The following is a 26,808-nucleotide window of genomic DNA, read 5'->3' on the forward strand; positions in this document are numbered from 1 at the left end:
CCGATGCCCAGTTAGTTCCCAAGCAGCAATCCACCCCCACCAGGCCACAGTGCCCCCAGTTTATATACTAGACATGACGTCACATGGTATGGAATACCCTGTTGGCCACTTTGGGTCAGCTGTCCTGGCTGTGTCTCCTCCCAACTTCTTATGCCCCTCCAGCCTTCTTGCTGGTAGGGCATGAGAAGCTGAAAAATCCTTGACTTAGTTTAAACACTACTTAGCAACAACTGAAAACATCAGTGTGTTATCAACATTATTCTCATATTAAATTCAAATCATAACACTATACCAGCTACTAGAAAGAAAATAAACTCTATCCCAGCTGAAACCAGGACACCATGTAAGTGAACAGAAGAGAGTTTCAGACCATTTTCAATAATAATAATAAACCATTTCATGATCTCCTGTTACCAATTTTACTGTTTTCAGTAGTACAGCAAATATACAGTCACACTTCTTCAAAAAATTAAGTTACAGAACAGCTTGGAAAAAATAAATTAAGGAAAGTGATAATGACCTCAGGAAAGGTTAATCATAGAAACCTTATTAAGGATTTTATTCTTACATCCTTACTCTTTAAGTATTCCCAACAGATTACTGCAAACTATGGCTCTATTAATGTAAATAAGGGTAGAAAACTTATAAAGATAATATATTGCAAGGGGTTTTAATCATTTCAGAGGCATTCTTTAAAAATAAAGAATAAAAAGCATTAGATGCTTTAGAAAAATTTCTGCACATCACTTAGTAACCCAAGTATCTAAATAGCTTTTTAAAAAGGGAAAGAGGAGTCCAAGAACCAAGTTACCATGGTGTGAACAGTTATCACATATCAGCTGCTCCACAATAATTTTTTTTGCATGTGTAACTTAGTTATGTACAAACACCAAGCTTTATAAATGCTGTCCTGAAAAGTGACTTCATCTTTAGACTTGGGGAAATTAATCTAATTTATTGCCAATTAATTGTAACAGAGTAGGATAGTAAGAAATACAAACAAAACTAAAAACACTTTACTCCCACCCCTCCCTTCTTCTCAGGCTCAACTTCACTCTTAACTCTTCTACATCCTTCCCCCCCAGCCATCCCCAGGGCAGCCCAGGGGAATGGGGGTTGCAGTCAGTTCATAACACTTCCTCTCTGCTGCTCCTTCCTCACATTTTTCCCCTGCTCCAGCATGGGGTCCCTCCCACAGGACAGAGTCCTTCACAAACTGCTCCAGCATGGGTCCATTTCCTTCAAGAACGGACTGCACCTGTGTGAGCCCCTCTCCACAGGCTGCAGTTCCTGCTAGGAGTCTGCTCCAGCGTAGGCTCTCCATGGGCTGCAGCTTCCTTCAGGACATATACACCTGTGGTGGTGTGGGGTCCTCCATGGGCTGCAGGTGGATATCTGTTCCACCATGGACCTCCATGGGCTGCAGGGGGACAGCCTGCCTCACCATGGTCTTCACCACAGGCTGCAGGGGAATCTCTGCTCTGGTGCCTGGAGCACCTCCTCCCCCTCCTTCTTCACTGACCTTGGTGTCTGCAGGGCTGTTTCTCTCACTTCCTCACTCCTCTCAGCTGCTGTTGTGCAGTGTTTTTTTACCCTTTCTTAAATATGTTATCACAGAGGCGCTACCAGCTTTACTGATTGTCTTAGTTTTGTCCAGCAGCGGGTCCATCTTGGAGTCGGCCAAAACTGGCTCTGCCCAACATGGGGGCAGCTTCTGGTGAATTCTCACAGAAGCCACCCCCGCAGCCCCCCCCCCCCCATGTAAACCCAATACAGGGAAAGAGATGTTATTAAAGAATAATGTTGTCTTGGCTTTTGCTAGGAAGGATTGCTAACATAAAAAGATGCATCTATTCATATTTACCATTATGAATTTTACTGGCAATCTTAGAAACTAATGCATGATGCAATTACACTATGATTTGTTTACTTGAAATTATCATCTTTCTAATTAAATTCAGGAGATATTTATTAATTTTCTTTGAAACCATAAGAGAAAAATTGTCTGAGATTCTCTTGGTCCATGAAGTTGGAGAATGATCGACAAGAAAGTTCATGTTTTATATTTCCATGTCCTGTGAATTCAGCTAGCTCATTTCCTAGGTCCAAATCCAGTCTTGTCTCAGTTTCCACCCAATTTGCTTTGTCTTCTTCATCTCACTTAATAAACAACTATTTTTCTTATTATTTAAAAATAATACATCACCTATAGCAATGTTCTATAGCCTACCTAAGGATGGGAGCCTTTTGCTGTCAAGACGACCACAATTAGGGGAGTATTTGACTCTTATAACATTAGAGTGTAATAGTTCACTTCCTTACAAACTCGGCTGAGTAAGATTTTTTTTTTTTCCCCTTCTAATTAGTCTAGGATATTTTCTGAGACACACTTCTCCAACACTCAACCTATTCTATTATCTATCTGACCAAAAGCTTCCCATCTCTTTATTAACTTAAACTGTTCCTTTTCCACTTTTATTGGTGACCAATAACCTTTGTAAAGCACTTCTGAGAAACGTGTAAAAGATAATTGTAAATCAAGTTACAGACACCTGGCCCAGTTTAAGTGTAGGAGAAAATTCAGAAGTCAGGGTCATTTTGGTAGACTTAGAACTGACACATGGGAAAGTCAACTTCAAACCTCTCAATCTAAGAATACTGTTGTGCAGCTACACATATCGCCTAGGTCAAAGTTAATTTAAAGGCTGTGTGAATATATATGCACATGCAAAGAGAAGCAGAAGGGGAGCTGTCTTTTGTTTCTTCCTGACAAAGCCTGAAAATTTTGTTTGCAGTTTTCCCTGCTTGCTTTCTTATTTTTAAAAACACCAGAAACATTAATTCTCGTCTCCTACTTCACTGATGCTTCCCTTGAATTCAGTGATGTGAACTGACAGTAGTTATAACCATTACCTGAAAGGAAGTCAAATCAAACAAAAAAAGACTGGTAATTTAGGGGTCAACAAAGACAAATAACTGAATAGTTTTGACACTGCCTAATCAAAGAATAAAAACTTCCCTAATCAATTAGGTTACCATATAAACTTTCTACAGTCTAACATGGAAAGCAAGGCAATGGACAAGTGAAACACCGTCAATGGCTTAGACAATTTAAAATATAGAAATACCATAAAGAGTACAAAACATTCAAAGTGTTTTCACCTAACAGACTAATGATTTTGATGTTATTACTGACACTGATATACAGAAAAAAGAGAATACGCAGCTCAAGTTCTTCATGAGAATCAGACGTAATTAACAGATGTTTCTAAAACTAAATCGATCTATTTAAAGGATTAATATTTCATTATCACCCAGCACTAACAGGGAAGGAAAGTTCCTGAGGTGAAATGCCAGTTCTACCACTTTTGTGCAAAGTAGTATTCAATCACTAGGGCCAAGTTTTTATTCTGTGTACATAAAACACTACTTAGAGATGTCCAGCAAACATAAGCCTTTTGCCACTTGAGCTGTGCTTAGCAGCTCTGAAAATCATAGAATCATAGAATTGTTTAGGTTGGAAAAGACCTTTAAGATCATCGAGTCCAACCGTAAATGAATGCTTGGCTTTCTCAGTCTGTAGGCATGGCAAAACTCCCACTTGAAATCACTGTCCAGATTATCCCTTTGGACCTAAGTTAGGTTCAGGAGCACACTTTTGAAGTGAACCTCCCGATTGTCCCTGCTTACTATGCACATACTATTCATTAGCAACTAAGAATCCCCAAGTGAGGAACTGGATTCCTTTAGAATGAAATTAAGAAGGGAAATGGAAACTAAGTACATCTTGAAAGATGTACTCCAAGACCACACTTAATACATTCTAGCCACAAATAGGCATTTAGTCCCTGAGATCAGACTAGACTTGGTCTGAAGCAAAAAAAAAACAAACAACCCCAAGCCCTGGAACATGGACATCAGGATCTCAACACGTACTGTTTTGCCCTACAGACCCACTCTCTCCTGTCCACACTACTTGCTAATGTAGACATAGCCTTTGTCTCCATTGCCCCACCTACAATCACTGGGATAATAATTACCTACTTACCTGCCTCACCAAGGTGACAGACTGATTAGCTAGTGGATATACAACACACTGAACATGTAAAGTGCTAAATAACTATTCCCTTTTATTACAAATACTATTGAGCTGTTACCATCCAAAAAGAAAGCAGAATGAAAGCAAGAATTAATTTGGAATATCTTCAATTTCTCTACTGTTAAACTTTGTTCCAGTTGATTAAACTCTGATCATAGCATATTTATTTCATAAAAGTTGATAAAATTCTGACACATCCACACAAAGTGCGTTTGTTGATTTTAGTTAGGATACTGCTTTGTAAAGTAGAAGTCTGCCCTTTATATAGTAAAAGTTTTTCATAGGCCTGAGAAGGATATTTAATACCTACCAACCAGGAATAAAAAAAAAAAAATAAAAAAAATTAACTGAACCCTTCTCAATGTCATTGCTACAAAACCAGAAGCAACAAATACCAGCTAGTATTTTGTTAATCTACTCTATTTATTAATTCTTGCTTAATTTGACCAAAGGTTATGTAAGGAATGTGTGGATATTAATTAACAAAACAGCTTTTTCAAAAATATCTTTAACATATCTATTTAGCATTATATTTAGGCTTCCAAAGTTCCTTAACTAGTCAGATTTGGCAGTACAGCAATAGTCTGCTGTGAATCTGAAGACCCAAACTTGCAGACCCCTGAATGTGAGGCAGAAGATGATAGAGCAATACACATACTATTACAAGAAGTCACTCATTAGGTATGTGATGAGAACACATTTTCTACCTGGAAACTAGGGCTCAGAACCGAGGCTTTGACTTACACTCCAGATGTGCATCCTGCTGTTCTTTTTGAGAATTTCACTGATTATCCTTAGCAGGGCCTTTGTCAACGACTGTAAGACATGTTCAGTCTGAATTTCCCTTCACAGCAACAAGAAAAGAAAGAATGGTTTGGGATTTAGGCCCAACTCCACAAATGCAAAGTCTCTACATATCTGCTCTGCTGTTCTGTATTTCTACTGTGCAAAATCCATACTGCCTCTGGTTTTAACATTTAAGGTCCCCAGAAGGTTAGGATTTTGCTTCTGACATCCTAAAGCATCCCATTGTTGACAAGACAAAGGAGTTTATAGTCCCACATTCTTAAGCACCAGAGTCCAGAAACTAAAACATCTTTTTACCAGAGTTTTATCTACCAAAGCAAGCTTGTCATACAGTGTGAGGGCAATTTCTCTGCTTCAAAATACAGACAGAGGAGGCAATAACCTCTTCTACATAAAACAGCTTAGTCTTTAACAGTCATGCTGAATGTGGAAAAGTTTTAATTCATTTGCCTAATACAATTCAAACTCCCATCTTCAATCTCTCAAGAAAGCAAACTCACTATCAGTCTACACTGCAGTATATCTTCCTTCCATGTATTAAAAAGTAGGAAGCATCATCAGATAAAAGGAACCATGTTCTCACCATCAGTCAAAAGGTAGAGTCCTGGCTTCTGATTCTGCCTTGACCTCACAGTTCTTATTATTTATACATGTACCTACTCACTAATCCTATTCTGCCTAGGCTTCTAAATCAGGTCAATGGGCAAATAAGTCAGGTACTGAAGTGCTCCCTGATGGAGGACCCAGTTCTCTCTGAGAATCCTGGAATCACTTGAAATAGATTCTTCATCTACACAATGTGACATGATGAGGATAAATGCATGCATTCAGGTGTGCAAGTCTGCCAATATCTGCAGTGTGAGGAGCCAGTAACTAAAGACAGATGTACCAGAAATAAACGCCTTGAATTTCAGTGGTTTTAAACAGACATTTAAAGGAGACAGTGACAGGACCTTCCATATACACATTCAAAAATATTAGTCAAAATTATTTCCAAACACCAGTATGACTGCATAGTCTAGAACATCTCATAATAAGGTTTTTCAGAACAAATGACTACCGGTGCCACCAAAAATATTAGCACCTCTCAGTAATCAGTACAAAAGGGTGAAAAGTTTTCGGCCAGTTTACAGAGCTGAAATGAGGGGTCTGCTAAGTACCAGAGCCAGCACTGGGGGCAGCAGACTGTGTGCTGAAACTAGGATTATTTCTTCCAGCTGCAGCAAGATCAACCCCATCCTCTTGTGTAAGATTGCTTCAGTCAGACAACTGACACATGCAAACAGTGTATACAGATAATGAAAGGGTAGATTTGCTGATTAACTAGGTTCTTTTCAACACAGCCACACAATGCTACAGGTGAAATAAAAGCATTTTTGTCACCTGCATTTTTGCAAACTGCTGTAAATTTTCTTTTCCCCCTCACTTTTGAATAGCTATATTTAATTGTTATATTTTGTTTTCTTGACTTCTGGTTCCTTTCATTTTCTGAACTATTGCAACTTATTTAAAACACAACTTTTTGTCTAATTCTTCATGAACATTTCTAAGCTTCAGAAATATTTACAAGCAATAGTTGCTGGATTACTCTGCTGTTTTACTCATGCAAACTAGTTTACAGAAATCTCTATATTTATATCCTTTGTTGCATCTTTCAAGGAAGTCCTATAAATAGCAATTTTTAATGGAATTATAACAAGATGATGTTCCCAATATATTTAAATGTGAAGCTTAGTTCAGACATTTAGTGAAGTCTGGGTAACATGAAAATCTTACTATTCCTTGGCAAGCATTTCTAGTGCAACATAAATTACTAAAAGCTACCGCTTTGGTACCTTGGTCTCTTCTCCATCTCAGCGTATAAACTGGATAATAAGATAGATGGGGAACAGTACCATCTACAAGAGTAATATCTCCTTCCTCTTCTCTCCTCCCCCAACTCGAATACTTAGTGTCAGTATGATACTTTTCCAAAGAAAAAAGTTGTTATATGAAAATACTGACCCAGAGTCCTCAGTTGAAGGCAAACTCCTGATCATTTAGAAATAGAATCATCCAGCAGGATCCAAGCCATAGTAATTAAGTGGTTCAAAGACAAATTGCAATGTTGGTCTGACTCCCTGATAATTTACAATATCAAATGCACTATAAAGCAAATGGGAAAGAAAAAAAAAAAAACCACACACAAAAAAAAAACCCCAAACACTAAACACCACTACCAAAAAAAACCCAACACCCAAAACCTAGATCAGCCTGAATCAGTGTTTTGTTTGAGAAATGATGGTGAGTGTGGATTCATTAAATTGATCCAGGAACAAAGCCTAGTGTCATTTCCAGCATTTTTATGAAGAATTATAATTACAATGAGATTACTGGGAGGAGAATAACACCCACAATATTTATCATTACAGAGATACTGTTAGCTTAAGAAAAGAAGAAACACTCCTAGGTGACATTTATGTCACAATATAGAATTGCAATAGTCTGCATTATTAGAAAAACAATCTACCTTGCTTGCTGACAGACTTAAAGGACTGCCCAAATCCAGAACAAGATTACTGTGAAAGCATTAAATGCTTGAATTTGCAATATCAATTGGTCAGGGAGGTCTTCCACTTCAAAAAGACTTGGAGAGAATCATTTTCCCCTCTGCTCTGAGAGAAAATGCTAAGGAAAATAATTAAATATTTCCTGTCTGGTTTTAAGTAGCCTTCCTATAGACTTAATCTCTTCAATTAAACTATCCAAATTGGAAGAGAGTGAGAAAGATCCTGACCTATGATCTCCAGAAAGAGGATTCATTAGTAAGGCAATTGAATAAAAAAGGAAAATGGCAGGAAAACCTTCATTTACAACTGCAATCCTAAACTTAATTTCTAGACTTCCTCATTACAGTCCTCTCAATGAAGGAAACCTGGGATATTCTAGAGTACTTCATCATAGGAGAAGATATATTCGAAAACTAACAGGTTCACTATACTTGGCTGGAGGAAAAGTGCACACCTAAAGCTTCAAGGTTTTTTTCCATTTCTTCTATTCAATAATATGGAAGTTATTTTGTGTGGGGGTTTTTTAAACAATTTATTCTGTAGAGAAAGAGAGACGAATCTTTATAGCAAACAAAGGCCTTAGTACATTTAAAGCAGGCTACTGGGAAAGGACAGGAAAAAGATAATCCAGTATTCAAATGGATTTTTTCTTATCATTTATGGATTTTCAGAGAGAAAGAAAATAGTATAGCATCAAAAAGCCAACTCCACTAATAGCCATTATTGGAAACAGCTAAGGAGAGCCTGGGAAATGACTTGTCATTATTTGCTTTTTCAGCTCAAGATGCAAAGAAGTTCCACAGATTGAGGACTCAGAAGACCACTACAAATAAAAACAAAACACAGGGATATAAAAGGAAAAATCAGAAGTCTGCCTGCCCTTTTTAGAAAATAATGGCAAAGAGCCAAGCATGACTACTTGAAGGCTAAAGGAGATCTCCTGTTTGTTGAGGCCTAACCCTCTTCAAGGATTTCACTGCCTAGTTACCATAAGAGCACTGAGCATCAGTTTTACATTAAAAAAGGAACCTACAGATAGATCCTGGCCTTTGCAAGATCTCCTCACTTTGTAGCACATTTATGTGTCGTGGTTTAACCCCAGCCAGCAACTAAGCACCACGCAGCCGCTCACTCACTCCCCCCCCACCCAGTGGGATGGGGGAGAAAATCGGGAAAAGAAGCAAAACTCGTGGGTTGAGATAAGAACGGTTTAATAGAACAGAAAAGAAGAAACTAATAATGATAATGATAACACTAATAAAATGACAACAGCAATAATGAAAGGATTGGAATGTACAAATGATGCGCAGTGCAATTGCTCACCACCCGCCGACCGACACCCAGCCAGTCCCCGAGCGGCGAATCCCTGCCCCCACTTCCCAGTTCCTATACTGGATGGGACGTCACATGGTATGGAATACCCCGTTGGCCACTTTGGGTCAGGTGCCCTGGCTGTGTCCTGTGCCCCTCCAGCTTTCTCGCTGGCTGGGCATGAGAAGCTGAAAAATCCTTGACTTTAGTCTAAACAGTACTGAGCAACAACTGAGAACATCAGTGTTATCAACATTCTTCTCATACTGAACTCAAAACATAGCACTGTACCAGCTACTAGGAAGACAGTTAACTCTATCCCAGCTGAAACCAAGACATTATGTTAGCGAGAGTGTTGGGAGGGAAAGAGAAGAGAGTGTTTTTATCTTGTGTTACCTAAAAAAGTTTTTGTTTTGTGCACAAAGGGAATTTGCTGGCAGTAGACAGAGAGCACCTGAGCACTGGGCAGAAGAGCCAAGTTTTTTATCATGATCAAGCATTATTTATCAGGATGTGTTGGTACTGACCTGGGCTTATGTGCACAGTATCGTTAAGTACTTCACATATGGCATTAGGGGCATTACCAACCTGTGTGTACCTGAGTTGGAAGGTCTCAGTCCTGCTGTGACCACTCCATTAGTAATTATTTGCCAAACCCCTTGCACAATGATGCTGACCACACTGGGGATACTGACACCAGGTCAGTCCTGAAGGCGCCTTGGCTTACAGTCAACTACTTGAAGCTACATTCTGCCTCAATCCTGTAGATGTTCAGGGCTCAGTTGAAACGTAGACCTAGGCTACCCAATAGAGCCCGTAATCCAGAGTAACAAGATATCCTGCTGTCTACCCCACATGATAGATTACCAGCACAGAGGCTGCTATTCCCCGAGAAGTGTACTGGCTTACTACTGCTGGAAGCCCTCCAAACTGCAGAACTAAGGGTTTCACTAATTTTCCTCAAGTAGCCAGTCATAGTGGCCCAGGAGTGTCTGCAAAATAATCTTTTTTAAATCCTTTAGCACATGAGCAACTGATAAGTGAGGGGCAGCATAGTAAGATTCCAGCCACGCTAATTAAAGGTCTGGGTGAACTAGCAACATAGCTCATACACATCTGCAAGATGATGCTGCAGCACATTCACTGTGGACTCACTAACCCCAAAATCCCTGCCCACCGAGCAGAATGAGTCAGGGGTTTAAATGTTCTACTAGACAAGGAAACTAATTTCCAGGGGGTACAGGAGCTCAGGCTGCATGTGTCAGTGCTGGAGAGCAGGAGTCAAATCCCAACCATGCTTCAGCTGTGTTCATCCACATATGAAAATTATGCACAACCTGCTGGTCACCACAGGCACATAGGACAACATAGTCCCACAGGCCTCAAATCCTAATTTTGGTAAGATTAAGTCTGGCCATGACCAAAAGCTAGACTATGATCAGAGAGAGAAGGTATACTGTAAGCATCCCAGACTCTTCCATTTGCAGTTAAGTCCTGGAGCATTCAATTCCTTCAGGAGAACCACACAGCTGTTAAGGACACACTTGAACCCTTTGCAGAAAATGCAGAAGGCCTTATAACAGTCCTCCAAAGTCACTGTTTCTCAAGGTGTAACATGACACTTTTTTCATATTTCACAGAAGTGCTAAATAGCTGCTGCCAACATTCACCAAGCATTGCCCCTTGCACAAAGGCACTGGTGTATAGTCATATAGTGCTCGTGAGGTACATGAGTCACGAGCACAGTGCATATAGTACATAAGATAAATGTGCAGGTATCCCAAGGGGTAGGTGCATACGGCTGGGATAGCTATTCCATTAAAGTGCACTCTATTTGGATCCCTGACAATAGATCAAGGGACTTGCATAACTATATTTAACACAGACAATGACAGCAAAATTGAACATATGTGAACATGTCATCTGTGAGTATCCACTGATGATACTTGTTTTACTATGAAACCAATAATTTTGATTCTTCCAAATCATAAATATCTAAACACCCCACATTTATTAGCTTGACACCCAATTTAAACAACAATCCTGTTCCATACCAGGAGAAAAAAAAAAACACCACAACACCTAGAGGTGAACTCCTGGACAGGTAAAGAACATACGATAGAGAGTTTTGTTTTGGGGAACAGTCACTGGACATATATGGAAGATGGAGTTGTGGAGTTTGGATAGTTCTCATTGTTAAAAGGAACAACATTCAGAAAGACAGACCGGCCAAAGAGGCCAGAGTATCATTTCACTACTGAAAGGGAAGATTGAGAGGGAAAACAATAGTGCACTTATTTGGCAGAAAAAAAAAAACAAAATAAGATTAAAATTAAACAAAGCATCAAATTAATAAAGGAAATTCAACTGTCTGTACAAAAATGCTAGATGTGTAGGTGATAAACCCAAAAATTTGCTAATATACAAATTAAATTTGAACAGGGAAGTATAACTGAAGCAAAGATTTACATGAGTGAAAGTTCAGCAATTAACATTTCTGTGCTTGAAAATTGGCTTCTAGCCAGTGATATTTAAGGTTTTCAGTTTAAATTGTAATAGATTGTATTGGGTTTCCGTGGCAAGGTTTTGGTAGTGGGGGGGCTACAGGGGTGGCCTCTGTGAGAAGCTGCTAGAAGCTTCCCCTATGTCCGACAGAGCCAATGCCAGCCGGCTCTAAGACGGACCTACCGCCAGCCAAAGCTGAGCCAATCAGCGATAGTGGTAGCGCCTCTGGGATAACATATTCAAAAAGGGGAAAAAAAGTTGCAGCAGCACAGAAACTGCAGCCAGAGAGAGGAGTGAGAACATGTGAGAGAAACAACCCTGCAGACACCAAGGTCAGTGAAGAAGGAGGGGGAGGAGATGCTCCAGGCACCAGAGCAGAGATTCCCCTGCAGCCCGTGGAGGTTAACGGTGGAGCAGATATCCACCTGCAGCCTGTGGAGGACCCCATGCCAGAGCAGGTGGGTGACCAAAGGAGGCTGTGACCCCATGTGGGAAGCCCACGCTGGAGCAGGTTCCTGGCAGGACCTGCGGATCTGTGGAGAGAGAGGAGCCCACACTGGAGCGGGTTTTCTGGCAGGACTTGTGACCCCGTGGGGGACCCACGCTGGAGCAGTGTGCTCCTGAAGGACTGCATGCTGTGGAAGGGACCCATGCTGGAGCAGTTTGTGAAGAACTGCAGCCCGTGGGAAGGACCCACGTTGGAGAAGTTTGTGGAGGACTGTCTCCTGTGGGAGGGACCCCACGCTGGAGCAGGGGAAGAGTGTGAGGAGTCCTGCCCCTGAAGAGGATGAAGTGGCAGAGACAATGTGTGATGAACTGACCCCAACCCCCATTCCCTGTCCCCCTGCACCGCTGTGGGGGGTAGGTAGAGAATCCAGGAGTGAAGCTGTGCCTGGGAAGAAGGGAGGAGTGGAGGGAAGGTGTTCTGAGATTTGGTTTTATTTCTCATTACCCTACTCTGGTGGATTGGCAATAAATTGAGTTAATTTTCCCTAAGTTGAGTCTGTTTTGCTTGTGATGGTAATTGGTGAGTGATCTCTCCCTGTCCTTATCTCAACCCACAAGCCCTTTCTTATATTTTCTCTCCCCTGTCCAGCTGAGGAGGGGGAGTGTTAGAGTGGCTTTGGTGGGCACCTGGTGTCCAGCCAGGGTCAACCCACCACATAGATACAAAAATTGATACAAAAGCTGGAGCCATGACAGATGACCAAGTCACAGCTGATTTGACAGACAACTAAGTGGGACTCTTTAAACAGTTAAGTTTAATAAAAAGGGAAGGAGGTAATAGTCTCCCAGGGGCATGTAACTGATGCTAAAAGTCTCAAGCAAATGACCTTGGAATTTCTGTATTTCAGAAATTATAATTTTCTAACACAGAAAAGCACCATACAGAAATACATCTTAGCATATTAAGAAAAAGAACTTGTGGCAGAACTGAAGTAAAAAGTAACTTTTAGAGGATGTGATCATGACTCGATTACATTTGCTATGTGCAAGCAAAAGAAGTCCAAAACCAGTAGTACAAATACTTCCTGTTTCATGAGAGATACTTGAACAAAAGCCGACAGAATTAGGAGTGAGAAGAACTGCATTTAAATTTAAAATGGGAACAACTGAGAGTCATTTCAGAACACTTCATTAATTAGCTAGAGGGCCTCAATTCCACAAAACAAGCAAGCCTGAAAAACAATAAAAGCAGTCTGGATAACAGGGGAGATAAAAAGAGAAAGTTGAAATAGGTAAGCCAAAACCTTGGGAAGTATTAAAAATTGGGGGGGGGGAGGGGGGAGGAAAAAAAAGTCAAATTAAGACCTCAAGGGTTCCAGAGATTATTTTTTGTTGTTGTTGGTTTTTAAACTTCAGATTTTCATACAAAAAAAATACTTAAAACAGCATTAGTCCTTTACTAAATGGATATTAACATAGAAAATTCACACATAGTTTGTAAATATTTATTTTGTTTTTAGGGAAACACAGATCATATTTAAAGTGACAATGAAAGAGTTTCCACTACAGCAGTTACTGAAGATGTTACAGAGCAGTTACTAAAGTTAGAACACTGTTACTCAGCAGGTCAAGACAGCTCTTATCAAAGAGTTTTAGAACTGACTGAGAAGCCCTCCTGCCTTATAAGTCTTGAAATATCACCAAAAAAAACCCAAAAACAAACAAAAAATAACACGCAAGGATGGGAATGGGATGAGAGACAGATTGCATACCAAGAGTTATGCAGTTATAACAGTTCTAATGGTTTGGTTTATAAATGCAGCAGTTTTGAGGAACTAGACTTCTGCTAAGCAACTGATTTGGTGTCATACAACAAACAAACGTAGCACACATTAGAGTTGTTTAAGCAGTAAGTATTAAATTACATAAGAGAAAGTCCTCGGACAGCTCTGTTTCTAATAGGATCCCAGTGATACCCCCATCCTGATAAGAAACTTAAGTATCTTTACCCACAAGATAGAAGAAAAATCTAAAATTATTACTGACAATACCTATAGGTGACACAAAAGCTGTGAACTGGTAAATTAAGAAGAGGATATGATGTGAAGTAATTGGAATAACCCGTAAACCAGGAACAGGCAGAGACTGTGCTTCTGAATACAGCTAAATGTAAGGTTAACTATACAGGAACAGAGAAAGCACGTTGCAAATGATGAATGAATCCACCCTGAAAAGCAATTAATTTGAAAAATATTTTAGTTATGGTAGATGATAGTCATCTAAACACAAATAGTTTGATGCCATGACTAAAAAGGCTGTTGTATTCCTTGTAGAAATCTCAACTAGCAGAAGAGAAATTTTACTTCTGTACTTGTAGTAAAGAATATATACGACTCAGTGTTCATTTCTCATTGTCTGTAATTCAGAAGTAATGTTAGAAAGGATTAAAAAGAGAACTATAAGAATGATTAAAGGATTCAAAAATTCACCCTACAGTTAGCATTAGGAAATCAATTCATTTAGCTTCACAATAGATACAAAGATTAATGAGTATCTTGGTCTCAGTTTCTAAGTGTCCACTGGTCAGATATCTAATCTCAGAGGTCAAAATAAACAAGATATAATAACAAGTGACTAGAAGTAAATCCTGGATAAATCCAAGCTAAGAACAGGGACAATGTTTTACAGGGGAAAGTTATTTTTTTTATAATATACCAAGAATTGTGCAAGTACCTCCATCTCTAAGAGTTTTTAGCTCAAGACTGCATTTTTTGCCCTAAAATTAATGGTCTTGGTCATACATTTCCTATTTGAAGAAAAAAAAAAAAATCACAGAGTCTTCTTTTCTCTTATAGGTTCATATATATCGCAAAAGCTTTTATACAGGTGAATTCATACACCCACATTGACCCTCTAAAAGCCAATGGGCAGGTGAATGCTCAACACCTTTAAATAGTGGGCCACAAGTTCAACTACTTGCCACTGTAGAAGATTAACCCTCAGGCATTCACATTCACTCTCTCCCCTCCCCCTCAGAACCTGCTGAAGATGCATAAGCCGTTCCTTTATTTTTAACACTGTGGTGGGTTGACCCTGGCCAGCAGCTAATCATAGAATCATTTCGGTTGGAAAAGACCTTTAAGATCATCCAGTCCAACCATCAACCATGCCCACTAAACCATGTCCTGAAGTGCCTTGTCTACGAGCTTTTTGAATACCTCCAGGGATGGTGAATCAACCACTTCCAAGGGCAGCCTGTTCCAATGCCTGACAACCCTTTCAGTAAAGAAATTTTTCCTAATATCCAACCTAAACCTCCCTTGCCGCAACTTGAGGCCATTTCCTCTCATCCTATCACCAGCGACCTGACAGAAGAGACCAACACCCACCTCACTACAACCCCCCTTCAGGTAGTTGTAGAGAGTGATAAGGTCTCCCCTCAGCCTCCTTTTCTCCAGACTAAACGACCCCAGTTCCTTCAGCCACTCCTCATAAGACTTGTGCTCCAGGCCCCTCACCAGCTTGGTTGCCCTTCTCTGGACACACTCCAACACCTCAATGTCTTTCCTGTAGTGAGGGGCCCAAAACTGAACACAGTACTCGAGGTGCGGCCTCACCAGTGCTGAATACAGGGGAACAATCACCTCCCTGCTCCTGCTGAGCCCCCACCCAGTTACTTGCTCACTCCCCCCACAGCAGGATGAGGAAAAGAATCAGAAGAGCAAAGTGGATCAAGATAAAGACAGTCTAATAGGTGAAGCAAAAGCCACACGTGCAAGCAAAGCAAAAAGAGGAATTAATTCACTACTTCCCATCAGCAGGCAGATGTCCAGCCACTTCCTGGAAAGCAGGGCCTCAGCATGTACAATGGTTCTTTGGGAAGACAAATGCCATAACCATGAACATTTCCCCCCTTCTTCCTTCTTTCCCAGAGCTTGTATTGCTGAGCATGACATCATATGTTATGGAATAGCTGTCCTGTCTGTGTCTCCTCCAAACTTCCTACCCACACACACACACTTATTCACTTGCGGGGGGGGGGGGGCGGGCAGAGTGGGGAAAAAAAGAGAAAATCTTGATACTGTGAAAGCACTGCTCAGCAGTAGCCAAAAAATTGGTGATATCAATACTGTTTTAGTCACAAATCTAAAACACAGCACCATACAGGCTGCTATGAGGAAAATTAACTCCATCCCAGCCAGACCCAGTACAAGCATTTAATTTTTGTTGGTCTATGACATGAAGTGGCACACATAGTGCTTAGTAAATCCAGTATCAGAGTAAATAAAAAATTAAAAAAGTCCCATATTAGATCCTCAGTTTTCCCAAGCCTGATAGGTTCCTAAAAGTACAAGGAACGATGGCATCTTTCCCAACTTTTATGCATTTAAGTTTTTCTGGCCTTATAAGTTAGCATTTGCTGCTATGGAAACCTTCTGTCTGACTTTCTGGCCAACTCCCATTTACCCAGAAACATGGGTTGAAATAGTTTCAGGCATTCTTATCCAACATTCTCTAACATGAGCAAGAGAATTAACATTCAGATTAAAGACTTAAGAGTTGAAATACTTTCACAAGTATAGATTGAGAGAGGAGTGGCTGGAGAGCAGCCCTGGAGAGCAGCCCTGCAGAAAGGGATCTAGGGGTGCTGGTTGACAGCAGGCTCAATATGAGTCAGCAGTGTGCCCTGGCAGCCAAGAGGGCAAACCACATCCTGGGGTGCATCAAACACAGCATAACCAGCCAGTCAAGAGAGGTGATCATCCCTCTGTATTTAGTGTTGATGCAGCCTCACCTTGAGTATTGTGTGCAGTTTTGGGCCCCACAATTTAAGAAGGATGTGAAGGTCCTTGAATGTGTCTAGAGGAGGGCAACAAAGCTGGTGAAAGGGCTGGAAGGAATGTCCTATGAGGAGTGGCTAAGGACTTTGGGGTTCTCTAGTTTGGAGAAAAGGAGGCTGAGGGGCGACCTCATTGCTCTCTACAGCTTCCTGAGGAGGGGAAGTAGAGAGGGAGGTGCTGATCTCTTCTCCCTGGTATCCAGTGACAGGACAAATGGGAATGGTTCAAAGCTGCATTAGGGGAGGATCAGACTAGATATTAGGAAACATTTCTTTACAGAGAGGGTGGTCAAACACTGGAACAGACTTCTAGAGAGGTGGTCGATGCCCCAAGCCTGTCAGTGTTTAAGAGGCATTTGGACAATGCCCTTAATAACATGCTTTAACTTTAGGTCAGCCCTGAACTGGTCAGGCAGTTGGACTAGATGATCATTGTAGATCCCTTCCAACTGAAGTATTCTATTCTATTCCTAAATTTAGCTTGAAAAAAAACCCCAACCAAACAAAAAAAACCAACCAAAACACCCACATCTATGTTGTTCCTGGAACTTCCCTAGTAACTTTTAAAACTTTCCAAACTGTAGTATCACTTAGACTCATGCCCTTCAGTATTAATGTATCTCATTTCTTTGCATGGGGTTAACACAATACTTAAAGCCTGCTGCACGCTTACTTCTTTGATCTTAAGAATACCGTATATATGGCTTCATATTATTTCCTACATTCAAGTCTTTCCCCAGATTTGATATTGCTTTCCTGCTCTTGATTTTAAAAGTCTGACTAGCAAGAATAAGTAGAGCAAATAAAAGGTGAATGTTGAAAAACTTCCCATAATTTTATTAGCAACAGTTGTTCATACAGTCTTGTTCAAGTATGAGAACACATCTTTCCTGAGTGTTATTCCATTCAGCAGAGCAAGAAACACACATCTACCTTATAATGCTATTTTCACACCTTCCTGGGATTAATATGACAATCTCTGCAAAATTACTTCAAAAGAAATGCTGTTCCTTATGAAATTGCCATTGCCTTTATACACCAACAAAAATAATTTGAAGTAGCTAAAAACACAGAATTATTTCTTAACATTACAATATATACCCAAAAGTCCCTTCTCAAGAGATTCCTCTGTTCAGCATATGTTTCCCTCCTGTACAAATTCAATACTGTTTTTAATGGGAAGTACAAATTTGGGGTCCCTTGGCTTTTTGACATATGAGCAAAATTAAGTTAGTCAGAATTCTTTGACTACTGAGGTTCTAAGCTAATTTCCATTAACTACAGTAGATCACTTCTAAAGAAGGAAAATCAAAACAAACAAAAAAAACCCAACCCACAAGAAAATCCTTTATAAGGGCTGAAAATAAAATATTCCTTTATCATGCATTAAAAAAATTAATATGCTCTTTTCCAGAAAATGTGAAATCATATCACATTGATACCAAGATGACGATTCATGTTATCCTCAAAACCAGTTATTTTTATATATGGATGTATATGTCTATATATAATAGACTATATCAGTGTTTGTCATCCAGAATCAAATTAGATAACCTTAGAAACAGCTTCTCCAAAGTAAGAGATACTTACCAGTCTAGTTTCAACACATATCATCAAGATTTATATTAAGTATTTGTTTTTTTTCTAATCGTAAATACATACTGTTGGAACTACCTAAAATTATTTTCAAGTGTTCAGTGCGAATATAAGTATGGATCAATACAAGATAATAAGAAAAGGTTGCAATGCTGTTTCAAAATAATTAAGTTTTCTGCTTTAATGAAGAGAAAAGAAAATAGCCAATTAGAATACACTATCCAATATCAGCATTTTTCTCTTGTGTGCATAAAACTGAAACATGCATAGTATCAGTTTACCTACTTATATAAATAGAGGAGACTGTCTACTTGCATAGGTATTTCAGATTACAGCAGGGAAGGAAGATTCATTGTTGGCTCGATGGGCCCACTTCCTCTTCAAGTTTTTTTTAAGTCTAAGTCTTTGCTAATTCACTGAGTTCTTGTCCTGGTTTCAGCTGGAATAAAGTTAATTTTCTTCCTAGTAGCTGGTATAGTGCTGTATTTTGGATTTAGGATGAGAATAATGTTGATAACACACTGATGTTTTCAGTTGTTGCTAAGCAGTGTTTAGACTAAGTCAAGGACTTTTCAGCTTCTTGTACTGCCCTGCCAGCGGAGGCTGGGAGTGCACAAGAAACTGGGAGGGGACACAGCAAGGACAGCTGACCCAAACTAGCCAAAGGGGTATTCCATACCATATGACATCATGCCCAGTATATAAGCTGGGTGGAGTTGGCCAGGGGACACTATGGCTCCGGGATTGGCTGGGCATCGGTCAGCAGGTGGTGAGCAATTGTATTGTGCATCACTTGTTTTGTATATTCTATTATTATTACTACTACTATTATTTTCCCTTCCTTTTCTGTCCTATCAAACTGTCTTTATCTCAACCCACGAGTTTTACTTTTTTTTTTTCTGATTCTCTTCCCCATCCCACTGGGTGGGGTGGAGTGAGCGAGCGGCTGCGTGGTGCTTAATTGTCGGCTGGGGTTAAACCACGACAGTTCTTTCATTCAGCTAACACAGGTATTTAAAAAAAAAAAAAAAAAAAACAAAAACAAACTAACCCAACCAAACATATATATATATCCTGTAGGTTTGGAGAACCAAAAAAAAGTCTTCCAGTTAAGACTAGTTGCAATTCATGATAAATTCAAATGGTTTACCTCCCACCTGTTTCCTTTGGTAACATATAGAGAATGAAAGGATACTCATATTTGATACCTTGCTTCACTGACTCATCTGCTATTTCAAATAGAAAGAACACCTTTGCCTTAAGAGCCATGTTTTGCACGTCACAATACCTTCAAGCATGATACAAAATAGCAAACGCACTGTCAAGCCCTCCAATACTTAATTTTGCCAAGGCTTATAGATATATAGACATAGCTAGCAAGATATTGCTAATTATTTTCTTAGATACTCCAGATACTTTCCTGATGAGAAAATAATGCATAAGTATATACAGTGTACAGGCATAGTATGTCCAATAGTGAAAGTTTATGGCTACAATCTAACATTTAGGCCCAAACATTGTTTTCTGAGACCAGGCAAAACTTCCACTGATGACAGTCAAAATGATATACATAGAAAACTAGAGCACATGGCTCTTACTACTTAACAATAAATACATACATACATGCTTAAAACACAAGCATGCAGAATACTGTACATTGTTTGGTACATACCAATATAAAACACCTCTTTTTTTTTGTACTATAACATTAAATGTTTTTACAACAGCAAACAACAGATGGATATTAACAACTTTATGCTCTGGAGAACAATCATAAGGTTTTACAAAATGTTCAGTAGTAATGAAATCCAGAAGAATTTGAAAAATACAGGAGATGAAAACCAAATTCAGTGGAAGACTGAATTTGTTCCAAAGTACCTTAAACATTACAGCCAAGTTATGCTAGCTGAACTATTACTATGTCTTTGTAATACACTTTAGTGCATATGTTAGAGTTCTCACTTTTTAGAATTATAATAAAAAAGATACCTTGCTTAATTTTTAGAATAGATTAGAACAGGACAATGATGTTCAATGCAGTACCTAAAAGTGTTATTTTAATGTTTAATCATGGAGAGGGTTTATTTTTTAACTAACAATTTAAAATAATCTTACCATGCAAAAAAAGTTTTCCAGAAATTACTTTCAACATTTTAAACTTTGATCCCATGAAAAGTAAAAAGATATCATTATTAATACACAAGAAGGGTGTACACAGCATAGTGTGTGTCACACAGTAACAGTAACCTACACAGTTAGGAGGGAAATATTTCACTTTGCAAGGAAGCACTTTAATTTCTACAAGTTAAGGAGGAAAAAAAAAAGAAATCCTCTTTTCTGACCCAGAATTTTTTCTTTATATTTGCTACACATGTGCATTTGTATGTACATCTAATTTTTAAACAAGAAAAAAAACGTGGCATAGATATGCTCATTTGTTCCTTAAAACCTTTTGAGTTAATACCTTTTACTCTGCACTTGCAACAAGTTCAGAGAGCACACATGGTCAATTAACACAGATCAGCTTAAGCTGTGTTCTCTCCTTATGATCAAAAGGATATACCTTTGTCCCATATTCAAAAGCCTTTAACCCACTTAGGCTTCTAAGTCCCAACAACATTTTTCGAAGCGGGACTGAGAAGTTGGCACTTTTGAAAAAAGTTTGCCTAACATTTACATAAAATAGAGTTAAGCAATACTGCTACTTTAAGTTTTGAGGGACAAAGATATGTAATGGGACAGTAGAGGTCAAGTCAATTAAAAAAATGGATAACTTTAAGCAATTTCAGACATTTATGTTCCCAGTCTCACCATTTTAATTATTATTTTCCTATTTTTAAAATGGTTTTTTCCATCTCAACCATATGAATGACCCAAACAACACAAACTTAAGAACTGAACAAATGACTATGCTGGGGAAGCAGTGAGAGTGACTGAAAGAAGTATTGTCAGATACCCAAGAGAAACCCGCTAATTAAAACAAATTTTTAGTAAGTTTTGTTGTAGGGGCTTTTTTTTTTTTTAGTAAATTGAAATTTGAATCTCTATCCAACCCCATGACTTCAACAGTGGTTCACTGCTATACTGCATTTTACAAGATGAGATCATTAACTGTTAAACAGCTGCACATGCACAAACACTTTCAATTAAATATATGACTGAGGCTGATAAAGTACAATATGAAAAATGTGTACACAATAACAATTTCTATACTGGTTTCTACTCAAATACAGATATGCTATTAAGTATGAAGCAGAATGTTTACCTCGGTTTCTCATACATCATGCTTACATCTTCAGAAGCATGGTTTATACTGATACTGATATATGCAGAAAACGTTCATACAGGCAATCAGTGAGTTTTCTCCAAAGCTTTCTAAGTGATAGCTTCTTATCTATTTGCTCTGAAAACACCTTATTACATTTGGTCTAAAGTAATGCCACAATTTGGCCCTAATCTACCATTATCCATACACTTAATGTTACCAGTGGGTGGATCTTATAAACAATACAAGTTCTGCACTACTGATTGTAGAACCAAATCTCTGAATTCCTTCTCTGGGTGGTATATGTTGGTATCATTCAAAAAGTTTCATGCATTTTTAAAAACTTGGGAGAAACCTCTAGCATTACTGCAAGAAAATCAGGAAATGCAGAAACAATTTGGACCTGAGTAACAAGTCAAACGTCAACTGCCTTTCCTGTAACAAATGTATATAGTTAAGTAATTATACTTAAACATCCATAAAATTAAACAAATGCAAGCTATCTGTCCTCTATTTTATCTTGGGTTTGGATCTTGAAATAGCCACAACACACACTTCCATCAACCAAAAATTAGGCCAAAATGAGACAGAACGTTATTACTGGTAGCATTGTATCTGTCTCCACCCCTCCTTTTTCCACATCAGTTAAGGATCCCAATACCTTTCTCCACATACAGAAGACCAACTATTATTTAAAGTAGGAAATAACACATTAATAAGCAAGCATTAAAATAAATTCTGACTTCCTTTCAACTCACCTTATTGAAAAGGCAGTTTATTCCCCCAATATAAATCATTACTTTCATGTACATGATCCAAGACAAAATTCTTTAGCATAAACACCCCACATCCACTTGGAACATTCCCATTCATCCACACACCAAACACTGGTGCAGACATATTTCAATGCCTGCTAGTCTAAGGCAGAAGCTGTATTACCACAAGAACTACACAATGTAGTAGAGCACATCAGATATAGACAAATGTATTTTAATTCAAAAGGCTTATTTTAACACAAGCCAAATTCCTATTAAACAAACATTGCCTTTGCACACTTGTGGCTCAAAAATAACAACCTCTGTTTTAATTAAAGAGAAATGATATGAGATTTTTATTTCCTTAGCAGTGGGTGGATTCCAAAGGTATTAAAGATCCTGTTATCCTCCAGCATACTTAAGGTTACTCTTCAGCTTCATGGGTGCATCTGGGTCTTTATGGTTTCTTTCTCCTTTTGCTTTAAAAATCAATCTACAGTCCGGGCATAAGCCCCTTATCCCTGTTTGCCTCCTTAAATAAAAATCACAATTTAAAAAATGCAACCGGTGACCCGACAACCTTTCCAAGGCTCACAGAACAATGCAGATATTAAAGCCTGTCACCATCAATCTGCAAAGCAACTCCCCCTGCGAGTTATTTCATTAATCTGCTTCCTTACCATCACTCTCCTACACCCATCATCGCCGATATTCCCCCAAAACCCCCTCACTCACCAACCATCCTTTCCCTCTCCATTTTGGAAGTTCAGGTTCCCTACCATATCAAACCCACCCATAGGAACCACAGTTATTTACCCAGCTACAAGCGCCTCCGTGAAGCCTGCACACGGGCGCACACACACAACGCGGCGGCGGAGGAACGACGAGCGGGTGGGTCACCGTCGCCATCGCCACGGCCGCCCCGCAGCGAAGGTGGCGAGCGCCCAGGGAAAACCGAACCGACCGCGCCATGTAACGCACCGGTGGGGCCAGCCGGAGGGAGCCCGGGGCGGCGATATCTGGGCTGCACCCCCAGCGGCACTTAAGGCGTGTGTGCCGACTACGGCCCGCACTCACCCAGCAGCAGCAGCTTCAGTTCCCGACGGGCGTCCCGTTTGTCCCGGCGCAACTGCCGCTCGATCTCGTCGTTGATCCGCCGGGCTTCCTTGGCCTCCTCGCTCAGGCAGCACGCCATGATGGACTCCAAAGTCATTCTTCCTAACTGGTTCAGGCACAACCCACAACCCCCACCCCCCACCCTAAAAACGCGCGCGCACACACACACCCCCACCCCACCAGAGCACTAGCCCCGGGGGACGCAGACGCTCTCTGGCCGGGAGCCCCCACCCGGGCACCGCAGGGCAAGTGCAGGGAGCTGCCTCGATGCCACACACGGGCAAGAAGAAAGAGAGGGAGGCCCCCGGCAGCAGATCCCCCGTTCCCTGCCTCTAATAGTCGCCGCTTCCAACTCCTCCTCTAAATTATGCACCAAGCAACATGAAAACATCCACCACAGCAGCCGCGGCGGCAGCAGCGCTATCTAGGCGAGCCAAGCTGCTCAGCACAGTCACCCCTCTCCCTCTTTCCCTCACCGCTACCCCTGCCACCGCTTCCTCCTCCTGCAGCCAATGCAGTCCCCGAGTGTCCCTCGCAAACCACCCCCCCCCCGGAAATACTAATGGCTGTTAATCCCTCCCCCACTTCCCTGTCGCTCCCTCTGTCCTAAAGCGACAGTTGGGCTCCTCCGAAAGTGGGCAAGCCTGCCTCTGCCCGGCAATCTCAGCGTGCGCCTGGCGGGATAACTTCCTACGGTGGACCTTTCTTCCAGGCACGGTCGCTCGCCCCTCTCGCAGGGAGAGCTGCTACCAAAGAGCTGTTGCGGCTCGTTCCTGCCCTAACAGTAAGAAAGAGAGAGGGGGCGAGTAGAAAGGGCGCCACCAGAGAGTAAGAGAAGGCAGGCAGAGACTGGGGCATGCACACCGTGAGCCCAGCTCGCCGGGCTTTTCAATAGCTTGGCTCTGCGGGCGTGGTGAGGCAGAAATATGGCGGACTGTCTCTCCCGCTGCCTCTCCCACTCTTCTCCTGCGCCGCTGCACGCCGGGAATGAGCGGCTGGTGGAGCCAGGAACTCCCGGGATGCTGCCCCCGACCAAGCCCGGCGCTCGAAGGCCGCCCCTGCCAGGCCTGCAGCCGTCGGGGAGGGGATGAGACGGGAGGGGAGCAGACGGTCTCTCACACCAAACGGCCGCGAGGAACACAACCTTCTCTTATTTGTCCTGTAGGGCAGATATTTTTTTACATTCTGCACGTTTTATTTGCTTTTGCTACCTTTGGTTTTGGTCGATAATGCACATTTTTATTATACCCTTGCATTCTCTTCCTAGAAGAGATGTCTTTGGTTCATAGAGAAAGGGGAAAAATGTAATAATTTACATGAGGGGAGAAGTATCTTCTCCACCTTCAGCTGGAAATTAAAATGTGGGGGATAAAAGTATACTAGACACTAGTAACTTTTTATGCTGGTAATCCTGAAAATGGTATTTGAATAGTTCTGTCATATACAGAAGAAATAAAAGACGTTTACAACAAATAAAAACAGTAGGATACTTCCCTTGCTTATAAGAACCTAATATTCTATCAAGGCATCAATATATTGCATTTTATATTCTGTTGTTGTGACCTTTATTTAACCAATGCTTTTAACTACCATCCTTTTTCACAACCCCAGACCAGCTTGCTTTCGATTCCAGTACTAGAAGGCCTGTCTTTAACATAACCTTTAACATAGCCCCAGAGTGATAGCACACAATTTGATGGACATATTAAGTTCTAGTTTTCATGGATTTGTAAAATATTTCAAAATTCCCACACCTGCCCTACTTTTCCCCACCTCCATATTAAATTAGCTATCTGGGAATGTTGCAAAATCTTCCAGGAAAGTCATAGTAGTCTATTAAGTAGGTAGAGGGGTGCATCACTCTCTATCTTCTAGTTTCATGTGTGCTGTCCTCTCCAGCACCTGTTGTCATCTGTTTTGAAAATCACGTGCTCTTTCTTACAACTGTTCATATACGCTGATGATATCAATTAAGTAGAGTCCACCATAAGGTGTAAGACTAAGAGGAAATTAAAAAATGAAAATGTAATAATCAATAATATAGTTCTCAGTTTTTAAAGCATGAAAATGTCTTTTGTTACTTTAAAAATGCATGATTTTTGTTTAGATCTATATTGTATTTTTATGTATAATGTATAAAAGCATTTGAGAAAATTTGGAATATTTTTACAAGTATGTTTCTTATTCCAGTAAATGAATATGTGAATTTTATTCTAAATTCTGTAATCCTATTTATTAATAAAAAATGATATTTCAGTAAAAGCATCTTCTTTATTTACCTGATGTGGATTTTAAAATTCATATGTATGTAGGTATATGTATGTATTTATCTATCTTGTGGTCCCAGATTAATGTGTTAATATTAAATTCAGTGATAAAGATTTCTATACATTGAATTACAAATATGATAAATGTAAAAATGCAAATAAGTAACCGAAGGGAAAAGTTTTTTCTTCATGAAATAAATTCTCAACATATCAGAATTTCCTCCTAAAAGTTGTGGCCCAAAAAGATGAAAATGGGTGTGTGGTGCAGGTTACAAGAAATATTCAATGGATGTACAACTGCTCTGTACCTGAAACATTGCTGCACTGAGTTCAAGTCCACAGCAAACAGCATCTGGCGTCAAGTCTAAAGAAAGGCTATGAATGGGTCAATGAATTTGTGACATATGGATCAACTGATGAAAATCCCTCCCCAAACTGAGGGCACAGCAGTCCTATGAAAAAACTACATACCTCAAACAATATTGTAACCTTCCCCAATAGATGAAGTCTGACTCAGCTTTCTTAACCAACTCTTTTACATGCTCAGTGTAGAAGGCATGAGCACTTTGTGTACCTCAAATGTGAAACAGTCATTTAATTTTGCATTTTTAGTGAGAAAAGACACCCCAGGGGCCATAAATTTAATCTGTATATACCACTCCCATTGACATCATGGATTCAAAATCACTACTTAATAAATATCTTCAGATTCTTAATGGATGAGCCATGTAGTCCTGAATCAGGCATCAGCTGATAGCCATTACACAGTTTTACCCATTTGCTTTGTGACTTAGTGGAAGTTAGAAGAACTCCCATAACGGACAATTATGTGATAATAAACCTATGAGGAAATTTTTTTCAGCCCTCATCTCCATAATGGTTGGCTTTTGTTTTGAAACATGAAACAACCTTTATAAATATTTTATCCTAATAAGAACTGTCAATAAATGACATACAATTATTACCCATGCAGATTATTATCCATAGATATTATCCATACTGTTACCTAATCCTGTACAGATACTTCCTGATAAACCTTCCCTGTAACATTAATAATTTCATATTCCTCTATCCAAGTAATGTCTTATAGCAAACCCATTGCCTGCGAGATGTTTTAATGTTTCTCACTGTCACAGGAAATTAAAAGTTAAAAGTGAGACTGTCAGAGGGAGCAAAGTATGATATTAAACATGCTGCATCTTCAGTATTCTTGCTCACAAGCCAACAAAGATTGGGGAACCACCACACTAT

At 39.9% G+C, this 26,808-nt stretch overlaps 1 protein-coding gene across 2 annotated transcripts in view; it reads right to left on the reverse strand.

The window, feature by feature from the left end:
- LOC128136173 (guanine nucleotide-binding protein G(q) subunit alpha) overlaps window positions 1-23,800 on the reverse strand; it is a 128,307-nt gene extending 104,507 nt beyond the window's left edge. Inside the window, exon 1 of one of the 2 annotated variants that reach the window (XM_052775350.1) lies at window positions 23,252-23,800. In XM_052775350.1, the coding sequence (XP_052631310.1) occupies window positions 23,252-23,387 (136 nt within the window). In that variant the 5' untranslated portion in view covers window positions 23,388-23,800. The remainder of the gene's footprint in view (window positions 1-23,251) is intronic. The other variant, XM_052775351.1, reaches the window with a different exon arrangement.
- Window positions 23,801-26,808: the final 3,008 nt, after the last annotated feature.

This window comes from Harpia harpyja, chromosome W, assembly GCF_026419915.1.
Source record: "Harpia harpyja isolate bHarHar1 chromosome W, bHarHar1 primary haplotype, whole genome shotgun sequence".
Classification (NCBI taxonomy): Eukaryota; Metazoa; Chordata; class Aves; order Accipitriformes; family Accipitridae; genus Harpia; species Harpia harpyja.